General features: G+C 38.1%; 2 protein-coding genes across 20 annotated transcripts in view; one reads left to right on the forward strand and one right to left on the reverse strand.

Annotated features, from left to right (window-relative positions):
• Positions 1-21,645, forward strand: part of GIGYF2 (GRB10 interacting GYF protein 2) — a 78,302-nt gene that overhangs the window by 24,033 nt on the left and 32,624 nt on the right. For 18 of the 19 annotated variants that reach the window (XM_072869071.1, XM_072869067.1, XM_072869083.1 and 15 more), the window contains 2 exons: positions 6,270-6,381; positions 6,986-7,026. In XM_072869071.1, the coding sequence (XP_072725172.1) occupies positions 6,270-6,381; positions 6,986-7,026 (153 nt within the window). Of the gene's footprint in view, positions 1-6,269; positions 6,382-6,985; positions 7,027-14,592; positions 14,953-21,645 lie in introns of those variants that run through there. The other variant, XM_072869084.1, reaches the window with a different exon arrangement.
• KCNJ13 (potassium inwardly rectifying channel subfamily J member 13) lies at positions 13,035-14,760 on the reverse strand. The gene is made up of 2 exons (XM_072867024.1): positions 14,541-14,760; positions 13,035-13,774 (listed from the first exon to the last, which is right to left on the reverse strand). Exons 1-2 carry the CDS (start codon positions 14,758-14,760, stop codon positions 13,035-13,037), a joined length of 960 nt encoding a protein of 319 aa, XP_072723125.1.

Here is a 21,645-nt window from a genome sequence, read left to right on the forward strand (position 1 = left end):
AATTTAATTCTGAATGTCCTTAACTGGTGATATTTTCAATAACATCTTCAGAAATCACTTCCATAGATAATTAAATGCTTGACCAGGATGTTCTGACTTAATTTTGTTTTCTCATTTCTATTCTCATTCCTTAATCCTGCTTTCTTCTTGGCTTACATCTTTCAGATATTTGTAGGTTGTCATCTGTCCTCTTGTGGTTGCTTCCCAGCTAAGGCATATACATTTAAACTTTTATGAGGCTATTCCTGGATTTCCGTGTCACTTCCCCTTCTTTATTTATGATTGTCTTTGTCCAAATGCTCAGGGCTTAATTAAAAAAAAAAGTGCACATATATAGATGTGGGGTGACACTCTTGCATATACCTTGTTATATTTCTGTTGTACATTTGAAAGCTGTTGCTTTTTTGCTGTGTGCATTTAATGTGCTTATTGCATTTCTAGCATCCATGTTTCACTTTTTCTAGGAATACATGTATCACCTATTTTTTTAGATGCATTAAGGCTTAATTCTGCGAATGAAATGAATGCTGCTTAAAATTTGGTGGTTTGAGATCATATGACCACTTCTGTGCTCTCTAGTTTCAATATCAAGATACCTTGACCATTTCTAATTTGCCAAACCCTTTATTTTTCTTTCTTTTGTCAAATTTTCCTTTTTTTTCCTGTACTGTTAACAATGAACATCATCCTTATGCAGTGAGCAGTGGATTGCTTTTTAATTGCCCCCACTAGTTTCAATGAGGTCGTAGGGTTAAATGTGGCAGAATATGGCTTCTAATCCAGTAATTCTGTTATTGAATCTATTTGTATGCATGGAAATTTTGTTTGGCAATAAAGCTTGATTCATTACACTTTAGTGGACAGAACTTAAAATTTAGGCAGTATTATTAAGACTGTTTGAAAGCTTCTACTGCATATATTCCTGGGTTTTTATACTTCATTTTTAAGATATGTTAAGAAATATTAGCTCAAGAACTTTGTTGCAAAATTAATCTTTTTCACTTATTTTTGTTTTCATCCTCATTTGATCTTTTTCTCTTAATTTGTATGAATTGTTATATGCTGTGCTTGTTAGGCTGCTCTGTCATTCTTATCTTCTGCTAAACTGTAAAGGACACATTTCTCTGCCTTACCCCATTCATTTTTCATTCTTGATACAGTTTGAAATTGTAAATTACTGAGCTTCCCTCTTTCATTGATCCTGGTTGCTGCTTGTTTCTTCCACTCTTCCCCTTTTCTTTCCATGAACAATTAGTCTTGGGCTTTAGGCATGATGAGTCTTCCCAAAGTTTCTATATCTCAGCAAACAAATTAGGGCTTCTGCCAGAACAACATTGTACATTTTTTCATAACTATACACGTCATGTTCTTGTAATTCAGGACTATGTTTCTAATAGTTATTTATGACAAGCTCAGTGTAGGACTGTAGACATCTAACTTACAAAACTAACATGTTGCTTGCAAGTAGCAAGCTTTAAATACAGTTCTGTTTTTTCAACTTACAGTGAAAATGACTTGGAATTTTTTTGGAGTTTGTTCACTAAATGAACTGCTTCACTTAACAGTTGGAAAACATTTTTCTTTATTGCATTGCGAAATTGCCTGTGTTCAAAAGGTTATCTGGTGTTTTTCATGAACTTTACATCATTGTATGCAACAAAGTTGCTGCTGATCAAACATGGGCTTCAGCTTTACCAAAACAAGATTACTGTCTTGAAGTGACTTGCACAACAGTAACTTCAGGGAAGAATTTGCATGTACGATTAGATATGTTAATTAAGTTCCCTCACTGAGGCACAAATCACAGAACTGTGATCCAGCATTTGGGAGTGTGAGAGGGAATCTGTGACAGATTGGCAAAGGGAAGAATGGATGAACTGCTGGTAAAGGAAGGTTATTGTTAGAACTCTTAAATGTGGCTTCCCTTATTAGTATTTAAAACTACAACATAACACTCGGTAAATATTTTCTCAATAGTCATCCCAAGTCTTACTGACTACGATTACGTTTAGCTGGTGTTAAAATGATTAATGTGTGGAAGTTGCTTTGATTTTTGTTTGAAATTTTTATGACTGTGTGCTGAAATACAACTTGGTGTTACTGTTAAAAACCATTTGCAGTGTGCACCTGCTATCACTAATACTGTATGTGTCGTGTGGAGACATAAATTCAAAACATTTTATTTAGTTCTGAAGTTATATTCTCTAAAGAAACCAAGTACTTCCACGTGACCTTTTTTCTAATTGACTTGTTTTCCTGGGAGCTCCCTGTGGTGTGCAGTTAAGCCCTGTGCTTTGTGCTGGTGGGACTGGAATGTCAACATTCATGAATAAGAGCCTCAGACGAGGAGAGATTTAAATAGTCCCTGGAATGGGCTGTAAGCTTACAGACACCTTGTTTTGTAGCTGTTCTCCTTTTTGGTTAAGACCCTTATGAAGGGTACTTTGCTTCCCATTAAAGCTCTTTCCCCTCCCACCCTCTTTCCCCTTTGTAATCTGTCTTTGCTGCTGTGGCGAGTGTGTAAATGGTGTGAAAATGGAAAGTTCTCATACCTAACAGCAGTAGTTGAACTACAGTTATACTGCCCTTCCCACACAGTATTATGGCTATGGTTGTAGCTCCTAAGCTCCAGTCACACTGTAATTTCAAGAATTTGCTTGTTGTATTGTGTAGTTTGGTGGGTGTGGTTTTTTAATTACAATTAGAATGACTCTGTGCTGCTGCTTTCCCTCTTGCTTGTGTCTTATATTTTTTACTTAAGTTCAGGCTTGTCTTTTTCAGGTTAGAGACTTTTGGCTGTTATGATTACAATATCCAGTGGATTGAGGTCCTCATTCTGACATTTTTAAGGAATTAATGAAATACAAATGATACAGCTGTTCCATTCAGTTCTTAAATGGAAGGGTTTATTAACATCTGTTGACTTGGCATTCAATACTTTGTGCAACATCTACACTTAGGAAGTCTGCTCCTCATGTGCCAGGCATTTTTTTGGAAGTGGCATTCTGTTTAAAATAAGCATGTCATTCTAGATTTGTTAGCCACAAAAACACCCAAGAATTGCAGAAACAGAATGGTGAACAGTGTGCTTATATGTGTAGTTTTATCCTCTGCAAGCATTTTTTCATACATTCTATTATCACTGTTAGCTGTGTCCCAGTGTACACTTTCAGGTCAGACTCATCTACGTAATACTTGCTCAATAACTGACTTTGTACACCACAGTTTTCCTTAGCTAGCTACTTCTCTTCTGTAGCCTGGTAGGATCTGTTTCAGTGCAGTATGCTTCTCACACAGTGGTCTACTTGGTTTCTGCTGGAGTTGCACATGTACTTCAACTGGGTACTGTTGAATGGGCACATCTTGTTACCACACCTGGACGGTGTGTCTTGTAGAATGCAGTGGAGGAGGGTGGCAACACAACCAGGGCAAAGGTGGCTTAAATAGGTCCTGTTGGGTACCATGTTGGTATCAGCACAGCTGGGAGTTGAGTACTGTGGCCCCACCGGCAGCCTTAAACTGAATTGCTGAGATCATTTGTTTGGACCTTTTGCAAGGTTATCTTTTAATTCAGACCATTTCTGGTCTGAGCACAACTGAAATGCTGATGAACCGTGACACAGAAGGGGTGTTTCTCAGGAGAGAGGTTTCTCAGGCTGTTGTTTCACCTACTTTTAAAGCTGCCATAAGCCATGCTGCTGTTAAAACAACTCTGATTCTGTTCTTCCCCTTATACAGGACATTTGCTTTATTTGCTGATGAAATCTCCCATATCGCCAGTCTTCTAGCTCTGCTAGTTGTGTGTCTGCTATCAGTAATCAGTGTGCACTCATGCTTGCTCACATTGCAAGGGGAGCACTACAAATGTTGCTGTCACTCACTGGAGGAAAAAAAAACAAACAGAAAAGGCCACTGGTTTTGTTTCTGTTGGAAAAGTGTATGCAACTTTCCACCTCCACTACCTCAGAGACTCGAGATGAGTCAGTGCCTTCGTTCTGTTTTGACTCTGCCTGCCTGTGGCTTTCTCTTGTGAACTGCTTTTGCTTTATCTCCTGTGAGAGGAAGGAAGAGAGCTTTCCTGTAGTGAAGACACTAGGCAAAGATTGCCATTGCATGAGATGCTTAAACTTTCCTCGCCTTTATTTGTGAAGAATTACAGCTTGGAGTCCTTTTCCAGGATCTTAGGGGACCCATGATGCCTTAACTGGATAAACATTGTGCTACTTTTGATGTTGTATCACATCTTTACTGTTTCTTGCCTTTGCAACTTATTTTGCACTCGTGACTATGGTCAGCCTTGTAGTATCACAGTGATGATACTATGGGGGATGCTTAAGTTCAGTGGAGAGTTTGGGCACATTCAAAAAGACTGCACCAAAGTGAAATGCTATAGGTGTGGTGAAACTGGCCATGTAGCCATCAACTGCAGCAAGACCAGTGAAGTCAACTGCTATCGCTGCGGCGAGTCAGGGCACCTTGCAAGGGAATGCACAATTGAAGCTACAGCCTAATTATTTTCCTTTGTCGCCCCTCCTTTTTCTGATTGATGGTTGTATTATTCAGATGGTACATCTGAACTTAAGCATCCCCAAAACTCTGTGGTAAGGAAGTCTGCATCTCTGTGACAAGGAGGTCTGCCACTGAACTGCTTTGCTGGTGCTAGAAACAGGATAGTTTTGTCCAAAGAGGATGTTTAAATCCTGTTTCTGAAGCAGAAGGAGAAATTGTACAGACATTAACTTTGTGGCTTCCTTAATACACCCTGCAACCTGTACTGCCTGATACGACATCAGTGTGTATTTGAGGAGCCTGACTGGATTATCTGGGGATCACTTTTCTTTTTCTCTGCCTGGAAAGCAACTTTTTTTTTTTTGCAAGAGATTCAGTATAGAATAGTAGAGAAACTGTTGTAACTGCCTTGATGATTTCCATTTTTTTAGAGCCTCTTTTCATAAGACACTGAAATACGGTAAAATTCCTTGATGCATCCAGGGGTCTTTAGATTTTTAGATGTAGAGGCTTGTTATCACTTTCTTCAGAAGACTACAGCGTCTTCTGGAATGAGAATTTCCTGTTTCATTTGGTCATTCTGTCTTATTCCTCCAGATCCCTGGCCAGGTTTGCACCTCATCCTTTGAGGTGTTTGTTTTCTTGAAGCCAGGAAGAGAGAAATATGAAAGGATTGAGGTTTGTGATAGTTTCACAGCCAAGAATTCCTTTTATCGGGTGCTTTTTAAATTCTTGGACTTGACTATAGAGACTGCATGTGTACGTAGGAAAGGCATTATCCTGCAGCCAGGTGATTGATGTGTTTCACTTGTTTGTCTTCTTTCCATGAGATCCTTGAAATGGTAAGTTAGCTGATAAAAAAAAATGCCCGTTTCTTCTCCTGTGGCACTTTGTGAAGCAGTGTTATCTTTTGTAGATCTGGAAACTTCACCCCAGCCATTAATCTAACCAGTGCTGGAAGCTATCTTGAAGGTCTGGGGATGTGTGTGGGTGTTGTTTTTCTGTTGTGTTTTTTTTTTCTCTCTCTCTCTCTTTTTTTCTTTTTTTTAACCAAACACCTCACACCTACTGAAACTCTGAAGATGTGCTTCAAGATGCTTACTTGAGGCTACATCTGTAACTTCTTGGCTTGAGGTTTGATACTTGGTAGCCACCTGCAGAGAATAATTTCTTGAAAAAATGAGGAGGATAATTTTTATTCTATACCTATTGGGGTTCTGCGTGCTGTCCTGCCTATATCCATCCTGTGATCGTTCTTTTCTCCCCACTGTTCCTGGGGGAGATTTCTGCTGGGAATTGCTAGAACTTAACAGTGGTGAAGCTTCGTTCTGCTTTATTAACCTTGACAGCAGTAATTATGAGTACATCTGCAGTGCAGTACCATTATACTGGATTCCACTGTTAAAAGCAATCTGATTTTTATGAGTATAAAGTACCCGTGTACTGTGTGGATGTTGTGTGAACAATGGATCCTTGTTTGGTAATTTCTGTTGGGTAAGTATCTGTTTTCTGTCTTTTTCTGCATAGTATTTATTTCAGAGTTGTTTGCCTGTTCTGTCTGATCTTGTGCTTCTTGATAAGAATTTTTACATAAGACTTTTTCTTCAGTCTTTGTTCTTTTTTCCCTTTGCCCCAGATAATTTTACTGGGGCTTAAGACTGCAAGATTAGTTCACAGGGACACCCGGAAAGGGAAACCTACCTGATTCTTTCAACTTCTATTATTATTTGTACAAACACTTGTGTTTTTTGTCTTTTCAGGCAGAGGCCGAGGAGAAAGCGGTTTCTACCAAAGAAGTTTTGATGAAGTGGAGGGTGGATTTGGGCGAGGAGGGGGCAGGGAAATGCACAGATCACAGAGTTGGGAGGAAAGGTAACAGAACTCTAGCCCGTAAAATTTTTTTACATACATCTGCTCAGCTTCCATTTGTGTCTTTTGAATTCATAAAAACACTTTAGGAAAGGTGATTTAAGTGTATCTGAGTGCAGTGTCTGAATTTCTAAGATGGAGTCAACACAGTAATGTTTCTAGAAACTCGGGTGCAAGTAAAAGAGCATTTTTCCAAAGAATTTTTCTGCTGAGTTCCTGGGAAGAAGGAGCTACTTTAAGAGAATATAAATTATGACAGTTGCAGTGGAAATGATGGGTGAAAATATGGATTGCTAAAGGATTCACTTCAATTTTAGTCTCAACATTGTTGACAGTACTTAGGGTCACATTTCAAAACATACCTAGCTGCCAAATGCTGTGTGCGTATCAGTGTTCCTGAAAATTTCAGTTGTCACTTGGACCTTTCAAGATATTGTCCATCAAGCTCCGATTTTAATAAAGCCCCCTACCAAGTAAAAAACCAAACAAACAAAACCCAAAAAACCCCCCAAAACAAAAAAACAAAACCAAAAAACAAACCAGCCATACCTAAAATGAGTGGAATGGTTCCAAAACCTTGTTTGAATCTTCTGTTCTGCCTTTCTAGGGGAGACAGACGCTTTGAAAAACCAGGGCGAAAAGATCCAGGTATGGTTTTGTTACTGTATGGGCAGAAAATGGGAGGGAGGAGCAGGGTGTGTTTTGGGGAAGGGACCTATATATACATAAACCTTTCTTACTGCTCCAAGTATATTGTTGATGCAAGATTCATGATACTGTGCCAGGTTATGTAAATGTGTTCTCGGTGTTGTTTTTCTTACTTTGTGTTGTTTTCACTATTGGACATTTAAATGTTTTAGATAAGAAACATCTGCAGTAAGTAGGTTCTGTTTATTCAATTAAGATGTGCTGTCTACAGCTGGAACTAAATTTCTGTACCTCTGTGAAAGGAGTCTGTACTGATTAACAGGTGTGCTGTGGCAACATGCCTTTTCAATGCAGCTTTTAAACATTCCTGGTGTGTGCTATTTTGGTATCTAGGACTTCTGGACCATGTGAACTGTTAATTTTTTTGAATGCTTACTAGTGTGAGGTAGATCCCAGCAGCAATGTTCTGAGGTTCCCGTGCTGATGGATTTACTGTCTGTCAAGTTAGTTTAAGTCATTATACAAATCTTCTGTTCATTCAGGTTGTCATCTGGTCCCCCTCTCTGCCATTCCTCTTCTATTTCTTAAAAAGAAATTTTCTGTTTCTTAAAAGCTTCACACTGGCCATGTTCAGGCAGAATACTGGGATCCTCATTTGTGACCCAGTATGTCTGTTTGAATGTTCAGCTGAACTTGGAGTGGGTTGTCATCTTGGAGATGAAACACATCCATTTAGGTAAAATCTGTATTCTGAGAGGGTTAAGAACATTGAAGGAAGTTCTCATCTATCAACTGGTTATATAGTAACTGCAGTGATTTTCTGCTTCATGGGATCATGCATTGATTGTTCTCTGATATGACCTTGCTCTTTCTCTGTGGCATGTTTCCACATGCATGTGTCACAGCTGTGCTTAGTGAGAGGTTTTGTACTAGTAAAAGCTTGCTGACAATGGGTCTTGGCTTTTTAGGACACACAGGATCTTTTGGTCTTTGCTAAAGGAGTCTTGGCTAAATATCCTCCTTAGTGAACATATTGGTAAAGCATAGGTCAGAAAAGACAATTGCAGGTTGAATTTCAAGACAAACTCAAAGAGATTCAGTTGCAATTAAAAGTTGACAGGAATGTATTTTAATCCCTGCTTAGCTGTCAGTATTTTTTTTAGTGAGCGTAGCATGAGTTGCCATTTTACTAATCTTCCAGATTACCATGGTGGCACATGCCTTGGGAGTCTTAAATTACCATGTTTGCTTTCAAAGCCCTCCCAATCCTCTCTCCATGTAGGAATTGATTTTCATCTATTTTAAAGAGCGCTTTTATTTTTCTGCTTTTTAAGTTGAAAGTTAACACAAAACTAAGATGTTGCTTGTTTTCCTCATTGTTTTCCTTAAAAGGAGGTTACTTCTAAAAATAACTTGAGATTGGTCTGAGATTGTACATCTTTAAATGCCAGTAGTGAAACTTTGGACTTTCGGTGTGTCTTTATATTCGGGGACCTTTTTGGGGGGAAAAAAAAAAGTAATTACTACTGAGATTTCAGGACTGCATTTTTTACAAAAGACAAATGGATGTAAAAGTAATATCTGCTACAGTTGATTCCATTTTATTTATTTAGCCTCTTCCTGTTTTTGTGATAAAATTATGACACTTCCAGATCCAGACTATAGAATGTACCACATTTCTGATTAAGACTGTGATAAAAATATTGCATGTCAGTTTAGGATGAGATGTGTATCTCAGTTGAAATTGAGAAGAATTTACAGTATGCAAGATGTCCTTACTGAAGCTGACTTCTGCCTGAGCGTGGGGATTAATACTTCAGCAGGTTTAGAGCATGTCTTGTTTGTAGCAACTACTAGTGATAAGGACTTTGGAATGCGTCTTCTGTGAATCATTTTCTAGAGAAGATGGTGTCCCCGTGTGCTGCTTTGGAAGTCCTGATTCATTGTGAGGGATGGTGTGCTTATTCTCAAATCATGAAGCCTTCTGTAGTACCTGATTGCTCCTCTGAAGTCTCTTGTTCTATTTCTCTTCTAGTTTGATCTTATTTGGCTAGAAGCTCTGTAGCACAGTATGACAGAGTCAAGAAACATGCAATCTTTCTGAATTTTTAATATAAAAAAATTGTTTTAACAATAGTAATTTATGTTTGCATATCACTATGTTAGAGATTAATGTCCCAGTAAGCGAGAGGACCATTTCTCTCCTCTTTACCTTTAAAGAAAAATAAGGTGGAGAGCACAAAAATGTTAACAGAAGGTGTTGGCCTGTTTTGACTCAAGCTTTGATTAATGAACAAATAGTTACTGTTATGTAAAGGCTTTCCAATGACAAAATATTTTGTGTGAGATAGCAATACAGATGTGCCAAAAGAAGTCCCACATCAATACCAAGCCCTAGTATACCACACAAAGCAGTGGAAGCAGAGAGATCAAGGGGTGAATTGACATGCAGTTTAAAATTCGGGCTATAACATGCTTTAGCAGATGCATATATATATTGTTTTCTGTTACCCTGGTTAAACTCCTTAGTTTAGGAGTTTAACCTAAATTTTATTCTCTAAATTTAAATTTTATTCTCTAAATTTATTGTGCTTCAGTTTTTCATTGCTCTTTCATAGGGCCTTGGATTAGCCTCAAATTATGTAATTTACTGAGTTGCCAGCTTTTTCATATTCTTTGTTCTGGGTGATCACATTACAGAATTAATAAGAGATCAAATATTACACTCTTCTGGGCATTCATAATGGATGACAGTGCAAGAACCCCTCAATTAAAAACCATGAGATTAAAAAAGTAATAGACCTTCAACAAAGAATTACTTCTCAAATATGATCAATATGCTGTTCTTAAAAATTAATGATTGCTTTTTCAGTGCTCACAACAGTTTGCAAGTTCATATTTGACTGATTGTCAACATAAACAATATCTGTTCCTAGATTCAGTATGCGAATTGAAGATGCAGAAAGTATTTGTGAGTTTCCGTTGCAGATTGTCACAGTTCTGACAGACTTCACTGAGAACCCAAATCGCTTCTGGAAGGCTGAAGCCATTAGCAAAGAAAATGAGCAAGTTGTTTTCTTGATCACGGCTGTCTTTTAGAACTGCACAATAGCTGCTTAATTTTCTGTGCAGCCTCTTAACTAATACCAGCTTAGTATCTGAGGGGATTTGATTAGTTGCCAGCAATTACACACTGGTAGTAAATAATTGTAATGTAGATTAAACAAGACATTTAGTAAGTCAGTTGTGGAACCTGATTGAGTTCTGTTTAATGTGCATTTTTTGGTTAGGTTAAGAAGACTTGAATATAAAAAGGGTGTTCAAGTGACTATAAAAAGGATGTTGAATTTCTTTGAATCGCACTTTCCCTTACTCTGCCTGGCTTGTTTTTCTTCCCTACCTTGCTAGCAAGAAGTTTATCCAAAGAATGTTCATCACCAGCTTACTCTTGCAGTGTTAGTCAAAGTGTAGAGTGCACTTTTGTTGCATCAGAGCCCATCAGCAGTTTTTCTAGGCTTGTATTCCAATTTGGGCTATGGCATATTTCCAATATTTTATCAGACATCCATGGTTCACCAGTTCTCTGGAACTGTAAAAGCAATAGGGGTGGTTTGTCTACCCCTTGTTCTGCAGTTGTTCTGAAGTAACTACACAGTTGTGTTTGTCTAATTTGCTTCTCTAGTATGCTTCAGCTTTACATTCCAAAATGTAACATGTGAAGATTGCATTTAGTGTATACTAAACATATTTTTTCTTTATACTTGCTGTTGTACCCCCTTTTAAACCAAATATAAATAGAAAATAATTTAAAAAACAGGACAACTTTAAAGTATCAAGTAATTTAGAAACCAAATGAAGTAGCCCGTACTTTGATTAGATGTTAATTGAAATTAGAAATAGCTTTTTATAGCTTTGGCTTTAAATGATGAGATTATAGTACTGTTCTGTTGGGATTACGCATCTGAATTTTAGAACAATTGGTTTGTCTAAGACTGGAGTATGTGATAGATGGGAAAAAGAATACCTCACACAGAATAATGCTCTTTTTTCCTAAGTGGTTATTTCAGATTTGACACAGGAATCTGTTCTACTGCTCTTGCACTGGTTCTTAATTTGTAGGACTCTTCTCAATGTCTTATATTGGTAGAGAACGTGGAAATGACACTTGCACGAAATACTTAAAAATTATTGGTACTGATATGAGAGTGGAAAAGGGATCTTTAGACTGCATATGGGTCAACAGCTAAGAAAAGTAGGGATGAAGGGTCAACAGCTAAGAAAAGTAGGAATGAAGGCACACTTGATAGTGTGGTGCTCTCCAAGCTCCACAATATTCATGAATGCTTTTACATAAAATTAAATTTTAAAAAGATATTTTGAGAGTATCTGTGATAAAACCAAATCTGTCTAAGGTCTGGAATGTGGGGAGGCAACACTTGAACAATTTTGGAATGAGAGCAGAATTGCCATGAAAACGTAGGCCTTCTGCTTCATTCCCCTTCCCTGTGTGAAATGCTTCTATGGGGTGCTTCCCACTTCCCCAGACCCTGGAACAAAGTAGCCTTTTGCTAACCTCTTTTAGATTGTGAACACACTTCAGTTAACAGAGTTTTGGAGATTGAAGAATTCAGTTAAACAGTATCTCATCAGGTAGCTTGAGATCATTTTTCCTGCTGCTGACCACTTCAGTGAAGTTTAAAAAAAAAAAAAAGGCATATTTGGTAGTGTGTTATGCTATTGTCAATGAAAGCTGCTATTTATGTCATCTTGGTTTCTGGGAAAAGTCTTTTACCTTTGGAAGATAACTTCTACTTTTTTTGGATACTTGACTGTTCAAGCATGAACACGTAATAGGCACTGCTTTTGTTGAGAGCTTGGAAATAATTATCCATCATTCTGTTTATTCTTTAGCTTATTAAATTATTTAGGAACTTCAGAACAGTGTCTTAATTGCAAAAGGTTTATGAGGCACTTAAATACAGAAGTCTCATGTATAGTTTGTTTTAATTTTTTATTTTAAAATTGATTCAATTGTCTGTAAATATTTTTGTGCTGTGTGTACAGGCAAATACTGATGTTAAAAAGCATAAAATATAAATGGATGCAGTTCTACTTCTCGTGTATATAGTGCATCCTTCTGGGTCAGATCTACTTGAGACAAGCAGCGCAAAGGTGAGAACATGTGGAATGTATGGTCCTTTTAAAAAAAAGTACATTAATTCATTTAGAATAGTCTGTTTTCCACTGCTAAATAATTTATTCAGCGTTTCCAAATATGAAAAAATTTCCACTGCAGCATTTGTCATATACATCAAGATTTTTTGATAGTGTCTTCATAGACTTGTCTTGAAATGAGATGTTATCTTATTTGGCAGAATGAAGAACTACAGTTAGTATTTACAATTTTGCTTAATAAGCATAGCAGGAGTACTTTTCACTGCCATGAGAGATTGGCGGTACTTCCTAAGAGTGAATTCAGCCATCTGAAAACTGATATAACTCTGTATCCCCAAAGAGTTAAGAGAACAGAAGAAATTAAGATCTTGGGTGAACAGAGTTGCTTATCCCAGAACTAATATATTTACTGAATAACCCCATATTGGTTTTGACTGAGATTTTTATTTTGTATTGTTATCCATTTTGTCACAAGCTGGTTAATTTTGATTTTGGTCAGCTTTGGGAGTTTTGAAGGTCTTTCCTTTCACGGTCAGTGCGGTTTTAATCATAGTCTGGTGAATTCAGCAGGTAGCTCTTTTAATTTCCAAGAATTAGTACTGTGATTCTTGTACCTGACTTTGTCCTGGGTGGTTAATCCAGCCTCTCCTCAGCTTATGTGGGTACACCAGTTCTCTTTACTCTGCATATCATGTTGTAATCAAAAGGATGGGAGTACAAGAGAAAGAACACTAGAAGATGGCAGGGCAGGCAAGGAAAGAAGGTTGTAAATGGAACCTGAAACTTTAATGTAATAATAATTAAAAAAGCACAAAGTTCAAAGTCTGTTCTTTCTATTCTGTGGGGCCAGTCTCGGAGAGCTGGAAGCTGTCAGCGTGCTGTCCATTGATGCGGATCTCCTTGTCAGTCCTTTTTGGACTCTTTGAGTCAGCTGCAGCTGGGAGCTCAGGAATAGTCTTGTCAAAATTCTCCATCTTGATCTGATATTCACCTTTGGCATTGTGGGCTAGCACGGAGGCGAAGCGATGATACAGCATGATCTCTGAGGGGAGGTAGGATGTTCTCCTTTGACATGTTTCTCCTGTGCCCTCCTGCACAGCTGACAGAAAGACGACCAGTTCAAAATGGTGAGCAGCTTCTCTTTGGAGGAGAGCAGCCAGGGGGCTGGATGGAGTGATTGAGTGGTAGTAGGTCAGTGGAAAGATGAAAAAAGGACACTCATCTGAAGTAACGCTGTCTAGGTGGAAGTCCACACTAGTTTGGTGCAGCTGCCCATTCTCTTGTTCTTGGTAAAGTATAGCAGAAATCTGGACGCTAGTCAGTGGGCTGGAGCGTGTGTTGGCCACCTGGAACATAAGGTATGGCTTCCCCTCGGTGTGTGTCACTACAGCAGAACGGGTGAAGCGGATGGAGAATGCCCGATTCTTTGGTCGGGCGATCTTTGCCACGAAAGCACCTGCATCACGGAAAAGAACAAACTGAATATGAGCACCATGCTTGGGTTGGTTTCCTGCAGCCTCCGAACTCTGTGAAATAGTCCAAAGGAACAGAAGCAGGCTGGGGTGGATATGGTCTTTCTAGCCTCAGCCTGCATGTTTGAAAACTGCTAGGCTGGCAGCACACTAACCCATTTTTGTTGAAAAAGTATAGCTCTCCTAAAATGCTTCTTTTTCTAAATTGTGTTTACTTATAAATATTTGGAGAGTGAACTGCAGCTGTAGGGAGAAGAGCTGTTAGCTTGCCCCAATTTACTGTAATTGGTAATAGTACCTGATCTTGGTGTGCTACCACTGGAGAAACTTGCTCTTAATACACAGTAAACTAACCTGTGTATTTTTAAAGTCTTATGAAATACTTTAAACACGAAGATTATTTAAAATAACTTAAAATACCTCAAAATAGCTGTGACACTGTAAAAATTTTCATGACATTGAGGAATACTTAAACACTGAGTTAAAGATAAAAAAATACTTCAGCTAGGCAAAAGTAAACCTTAAAATCAAAACAAATTTACTTTAAATATTGTAATTCCATGGAAAAAACTTGGAGAGATAATGGTATAAGAAATAAGTGATGGAGTGATAAGTGGGGATCTGCCACAGGTATTGTCCAATGAATAGTGGAACTCTCAAGTCCAAATCTTGATATCACCTAATCTGTCTTTTGTTAATGAGAGGTGTTTAACTTTTACAACTACATAGCTGAAATCTCATAATCCTTGTAGTGACTGACTTAATTGTTCTTTCAGATATCAATATGATCACTATTTATTTCTAGCTCCATTTCTTAAATCTAATTGTTACACCTATTCTATTTAAAGATTAAATATGAAGGATTACCTGTGATGAAGGCTTCCAGCATGAGCCCCAGGACCATCTGTATTGCAAGCAGTGCAATAGCACTGGGACAGTCCCCGCTTGGGAACATAGTGCCGTAACCAATTGTGAGTTGCGTCTCCAGTGAGAAGGAGAAAGCAGCTGTAAAACTGGTGATGTACTTGACACATATAGTGTGGTTGTCAGGTGGAGCATCATGGTCCAGCTTCAGGTCCCCATTCATCTCAGCCAGCAAATACCAAAGCACTGCAAAGACTAGCCAGTGAATGACAAAAGAAGCAGAAAAGACAAGCATCATCCATCTCCAGCGCATGTCCATTAATACTCCCCATGCATCTCGGAGGTATGCCAGACCTTTTCCTTGGGCACCGTCCATCTGGAATGTGCTGTGTCCATCCTTGGTCACCATCCTCAGGTATCTTTGGGTCAGGAGGGGAGCACTGGATGTGGTGTTATTGCTCTCTATCATGTCTGTTGTCATCTTCTAGAAAAGAGAAAAAAGGAAAAAATGTGATACAATGCAGCATATTTGTATTTTGCCTAATGTTCACAGTTTTTGACACATCAGCAGGGGTTGAAATACTGCAGCCAACAAAGGAGAGCTTATACATTGCAGTCCAGAGAAGATTAAGTCAGGAGCCTGGAGAGGAATTTACCACTGTTTGTGGTAACACTTTGCTGAAAAAGATTAAGTTTAAAAATCTGACTACTTCTCAGATTTTCCCTGCTTAGTTGTTTAAATATAACGTTCATACTTTACCTTCCTAAATTTATATTTGAGTCGTATGCTTTAATTCTTTAGGAGTGAGTGGGATGGGATTAGGCATACTGTATCTGAAAAGAAACTGAATTTTGTCTGATTATATCAGTTTTTGTAACTTCTTTTTAGCAGAGTATAATAGTTTATTGATACTATTATGACTACTATTAACAATAGTATTATGGAAATAATATTTATTATATTATTTCTCTAACATGTTTATGCATTTTAGGGGAATGCTGTAGTTTACCTAGTAGCCCTTTCAGACTTTCCTGGCTCAGGAAATGACTGCTGTCTGTACCCACCATGTTCAGTTAAGCAGAATTACAATATTCAGAGCAGAGCTGCTTCTGGGAGTCTGAGGCTGTTTATGTAAGGATTGGGTAAAAAGAGGGCAGGAGACTGATACTGAAAATACACTGTGACATAATTTGAAGTCTAGTCTGCCTAAGCAGTGTGTTTTTTATTGGTGACCAAATAAGAAAATAGGACAGCAAGTGTATGGGAATTAGGGGGTGAAGGTGGAATTGCAAATGTGGGAAGCAAAATGGATACTTACAGATACTTGACATGTTAGGCTCCTTTGTTTACTTTTAAACCTCAGAACTTGCCAGACTTGTCAGAGATGCTGAGTGTCTTTTGAAAAGACACTGGCCAGTCAAATCCATAAATTTTATAAATACTGAATATTTTAAGTTCACCTGGGACAGATTAAAATTAAATATGGGTTCATATAAAATAGAGACTTCATAATGTGTACAGCCTACTTAAAGAAGATGATGAGGAAGCTTGTTTGTAGAACAACAGAGGATTTAAAAAATATATGTAAATTCTGCAAATCATAATTAGAAATTGTGTCTTTAGTCAATTTTGTTGTTTTCCTATCAATTTTGACCTTTCTCTGAATTGACTGTTTCAGTGTATAATACAAGTATACAAACAGTCTAGAGGAATTGGATTTTTCCCCCCAAGAGTACAGTCTTAGTTTTATCTTGAAATGCATTAGATCTAAGGATCCTGAACTTTAGAATGAATTTATGAAAGGTAAAAATCTTTCTTGTGATCTTTGATCCTGTAAACCAGTAGTTTTCATGACTGTTTACTTGATACCAAATTTTAGTAATTATGGAACATTCTCTTTTGCTTTTACTTATGCTTAATGGATACTGAAGTATGAGCATTGACATCACAGTGAATATTTAGCTAAATTTTCATTTTTTATTTCCTTCTGTATGTTCTCAAAACTATCCAGTTATTTCTTCCATGCTGTAGTCAAAGGAGGTAGAGTAGATGATGGCCTAAGTGGAATTTGGTGTTTTTCCCCTCACTTTTATTTTCTAATTTGCATCTCCTAGAAGGAATATTTTGAAACTGTTCCCTGTGCCAAGGAATACAGTGGTCTTACTGGGATTCTCCTGGTCAACGGTACCAGGCTACTTTTGTTGGGGATTCTGATCATAGTCCATTCAGTTTATAGCATGACCCCCCCGACTTCATCTGAGTTTGATCTTTGGTCTACTATATAGCTCTCTAAATGACAGTTTCTAGTCTTGCTGCACTGTTACGGAATTTACAATAACCTGAATACAATTTTAAATGCTTCAGGAACGAGATGATTAGCAACTTGTCTGTAGAGCAGAGTCCTTGTGCTAAGATTTAGAAGAGCCCTTCTGGATGCCTTGAGGGAGCTGGAAAATGGGCATATCTGAATGGGAAGGATGATGGGGACCATGCTCAAAATGAGCTGTGGACAATGCCTTGGTTTTATCTTAAAATAAGCAGTCCTCACAAGAAGCACTCCCTTGTGTGAATAGAGGAGAACACTTACAGAACAAAATGTCTCTGGGTGTAAACATAATGCATTCTTGGGGGGGACACACACCAAAAAACCCGACATAACACAAAACCAAAAAACAAAACTAGTGTGTTTTGTGTAAATTCTCATAGTACTTTGAGGGCAGCATCTGCTTCATAGCCTCCAAGTAATTCGGGTTTGCAAAACAAACGTGCGCTGTGAGAATGAATCTGATATTGACTGACTGGTGATAGAAGCCTTTTCTACAGTTACATACATTAAGAGAAAAAGGAAGAACATACTTCATGTGGTATACTTTTCTTGGCTACACTTCAGATCTTCCACACATTGGTGCTAAGGTAATGTGCTTGTGCCACAGACTTTACTGATAATAATTTATCATTTTGCTAATAGCAAAATGCTGTCAGCATTGCAGGGTCTCAATTTTGTTGATTAAGGAGCTTTCTAGGGTGGTGATTAATAATGTAATGTTGACTTAAAGCTCTGAAAAAATTTAGTCAGTGTTCACTGTCAGGTTGTTTGGGATCTTTTCTGTGGGGGAGGATCCATTACTGACAGATTTCGAAGGTACTTGAGAAAGAGAACCTCCATTAGCCCCCAGCAGGGCAGTCCTGTGTGTCTGCTCCTTGAGATGCCCAGGAGGGGAGTTTGCCTGCTGAGGTTAACCAGGTTACTGCTCTGGTCTCATTTGATAAAGCCCTCTGATTTTCTTGTCTGGGACTGTTTAAAATATTAGGTATCTAATTCGATGGCCACAATAGCATTGGAGGTGCTTAAGCTTGAGTTCCAAAACTGTTTTTTGCAAAAGCTATTGGTGGCTTTAAAAGCCACAAGTCTCAACTTCTTGGGGTGGGAAAAATGGGTAAGAAACTGCAAATAGTCCCTGAGAGCAGTGCAGTTGGTTTAGAATAAGAGGTGAAAGAACAACTGCTCTGTGAGAAATAGTTTACTCAGGCTGGAGGATCGGTTCTCTATATTCTCAAGCAGGGTCAACTTAAGAGTAGATGTGACTTTGAATTTAAAAAGAGTTATTGTCTTCTGTCTACTCCTTTCCTACAGTGGGCAAGTAAAAAATATAAATACCTTCCTTCCTTGTTAGTGATAAATTAATGAAGTTGTAAAGTACAATTTGGACTATCTGATCTGATCCCCTGCCTGGCATGGTCCCTCATGTCCCCACATTAATCCCATTTTCAAACAGTGTATGTTTAGGAAAGACATTCAACTTTGACTTGAAAAAGAAAAATTATCTCCACTGCTAAATACATACTGTGTTTCTAATCCAGATTTGTCTAATGTAATCTCTTAACCTTTATGTTATGCTGTTTGTCTGGTTTTGCTTTTCCTGGTTCCTGTCTTGTGAAACTGTAGCTTTGGGGTGTTTCTTCTCCCTCCATCTCCCAGCTGATAGCCCTTGACTGGAAAGACAGGAACTGTCAGAAACAACTTTTCTAAAACTCTTTTGGCATGTTGACCAGTCTTTTATCATGGATTCAGTGTGTCTAATCCTTCCTGTTTCCAGTCAGTTGAAAATTAAATGGTTATCACCAACTCCAGTGTGTATGTCAGTTCTTAGCTTTATTTTTTTTTTAATCTCTTTACCATCATTGTCCCTCATTCTGGCTTCTTTCTTCTATACACTCTTAAGACAAGTCAAGGTATGGTGAGTACTACCTTTTTAAATCAAAGTCAGAGTTTCCCTTTTCCTGGCAGGCGGACAGGTTCTAAACTGTGCTGGCTTGCTAATGATTTATGTGTTGTAAAACCTTGCCTTACAGCTCTAGGATATTGTTTGCATTTCTGAAATTCATGATGCAGCACACTCATCTCCCACGCTTTGCCTTTTTGATTGAGTTGTTCTTCCTTGTGTTGTAACAGCTCTTTGTTACGTTGCTGCTTCATGCCATCATGTTGCTTTCCTCTTCTTTCCTCTTGCTTAGCCTTTCTCTTGACAGCAGAAGCTCAGCTGTTAAGACTCTGGTAGGATTGCAGGGGGACTCATTTGCAGCAGTGTCTTAATTTTCTTTTTGTTTGCCTTCTCAGTTGAAGGCATTTAAAGTGACACTTCCAGCCTCTCTTCAACTTGGTACACTAATGCACCTGCAACCTTTTTAGGAGCCTGAATGCCTTTACGTGGAGCTGTGTTCAGGGGAGACTTCTGCAGTGCTGCCCTACCTGCCCAACTTCTACACTACTCTTAAAATATGTTCTAATTGACCTTGGAAGGGATTTGAGGCAGTTTGTAGTGCACTGTTTCATTATGACAGCAAAGTAGTCAAGAGGACCTGCTGTTTGCCGGGAGTAACTGCAAAAACTGCTTACAACTGTAGCATAATTTCAAGATTTATTAGAACCCAGGTGGTGCTGGCATGCCCCTCTGGGAATGTGTATGTTCCCTCTTTACTTGACCTGAGTCCACGTAATCTTGTACTAGTTTCAGATTTAAACATCATCTCTGTACTGTAAGCTGTGATCATTCAGATGTGTTGCTGCCTCTGCACTTTGCAACAAGAACAAACTAAGTTTATTATTTTTTTAAAGGCACTTTCATGCTATTAAAATCTCAATACTGTTATTTTTAGATTGAATGGAATCCTTGAGATGCTCTGAAATTAATATTAGGAAATGAAAGTTTTTTCAATATTGATGAATGACTGGATCATATAATTTATATTAGGGGACAATCTTGGAAACATAGGAAGTAATTCAGTTAGAATAACTGCTTTGGTTGAAATCTCATGTACAGTTGTACATTGAGATGAATGGGAGTAGTTTGTGACAAAATTGTTTTTCTGAACAGTCTGCAGAATTAAGATAACAGTTTTTAGGACTTGTTATGTGTATAAGTCTTGTAAAAATGGAAACTTTAATTTCTTGAGCCCAAGTCATACTTTTCAGAGCAAGTGCCACAAAGTATAGGGTATAAGAGCTTGTACTTTTGACCTTCTGTGACAGTTTACTACAGAATGCACTTTAAAAAAAACAAGCAAAGCAAAACAAAAAACCCAACAAACCAAAACCAATCCCCCAAATTTTGGTAAAATGGGAGAGTGTGTCCTTTTTTTTTTATAGTACAGAAAGCAAGGCTGCTTACATACTTGATTTTTGGGGACATCTGTAATGCTCCATTTTGTGTATAATGTATTTTCACATAGTACAGCATGCTGAAAATACTGTGATGGTCCATGTGAACCCTAATTATTGATTATGAAGTAGCATCTGAGTGAACCAACTAGTCTGGCCACCTTTAGAGAAGCAGAAAAACTTTTACCAAGACTTGGCTTAAATGTTGTTTAAGGCTTTAAAATATGCTAGCATAAATGCAAAATTCAGTATTGTTAATGGAGGAGTAAATTTACAGTTAAGAGGGAAGATTTTATTTGGTGTAAGGCTGTAGTAATAGAAGTCTACTGCTATCCATTTTTTGAGGAACTTGCTGTTTTTGAAGAACAGTCCTGCCCTATGTGATGCAAACTTCTCAATGGCTTGTCTAGAATGACAGAGTTTTCTAGGATGTTGGAGATCATGCTTGATGACTGTGCATGGTTTCCTGGGCAGTGGTGCCTGCTCACAATGTGTCCATAAGCACAGAGGATGCATTGATTGAAAATGATTGAAGACATGAGATATAATTAGAGATGGTAAAAGCAGGCTTGAAGAGGTGAAACTCATTTCTTTAATTTGTGATGGAACTGGAGTTAAATGCTGAGTTACGATGAATGCAGTAAGAAGGTGAGGATAACTTTTTCTTAACACTTGGCCAGGTAATACCCAGCTACCTTAGCTGGAGGCTTGCAAATGCTCCCTGTTTGCAGAGCATTGCAGAGTCTTTCCAGCACTGTTTATCTTAAACTTTCTGAAAAAATATTGCATGACGACTTTGGTTTTGCTCTGTATGCTGTTATGACTATGGTCATCTGAGAGAGCATTTTCTTCTTTTTGAGGGAGGGAAATAAGAAACAATTTTGTTGAAGGTGATACATAATTTAGGAAGCTTTAGAAATAAAACTCTGTGCCGTGAAACAACTTTGATTTTCTTTGAGTAAAGAATGACAGAACAATTTCTAATTGTACAATAAGAAAAAGAAAAAAAATTAAGATTGTTTTGTGTACTTACCAGTCTTCGAGGGGTTTGTGTGGAGGAGAAGGGGAATACCTGGGCTCCAGGGGAAGGACTGGGCTGGTCTTGTGTATTGGTCCCAGCACTGGCAAGGAACTTCCCACAAGTGGTTGGTAGAGACCTTTCTTTTTTTTAAAAAAAATAAAAATGGGTTTGTATGTCTCATTCCTGTGTTTATAGTGCTGGGGGGGTTGGTTTTCATCTGAAGCTGATTTGATTGGTCATTTTGCCTGCAGGGGGGCTGGTTAGCTCTGATCATGTGGAAAAGAATGCTGGTTTGTTAGGAGTGTTTCTTTACCCAATACAAACCCCTAGCAGCCAAGGAGAAATCCTCAAACACTTACTTGGAGAAGGGGTGCCTTCCCCCTCACCTCCTTAATCAAGATAATTTTTTAGGTTTGTATAATCTTAA

This window comes from Ciconia boyciana, chromosome 7 (assembly GCF_034638445.1).
Source record: "Ciconia boyciana chromosome 7, ASM3463844v1, whole genome shotgun sequence".
NCBI classification, from domain to species: Eukaryota; Metazoa; Chordata; class Aves; order Ciconiiformes; family Ciconiidae; genus Ciconia; species Ciconia boyciana.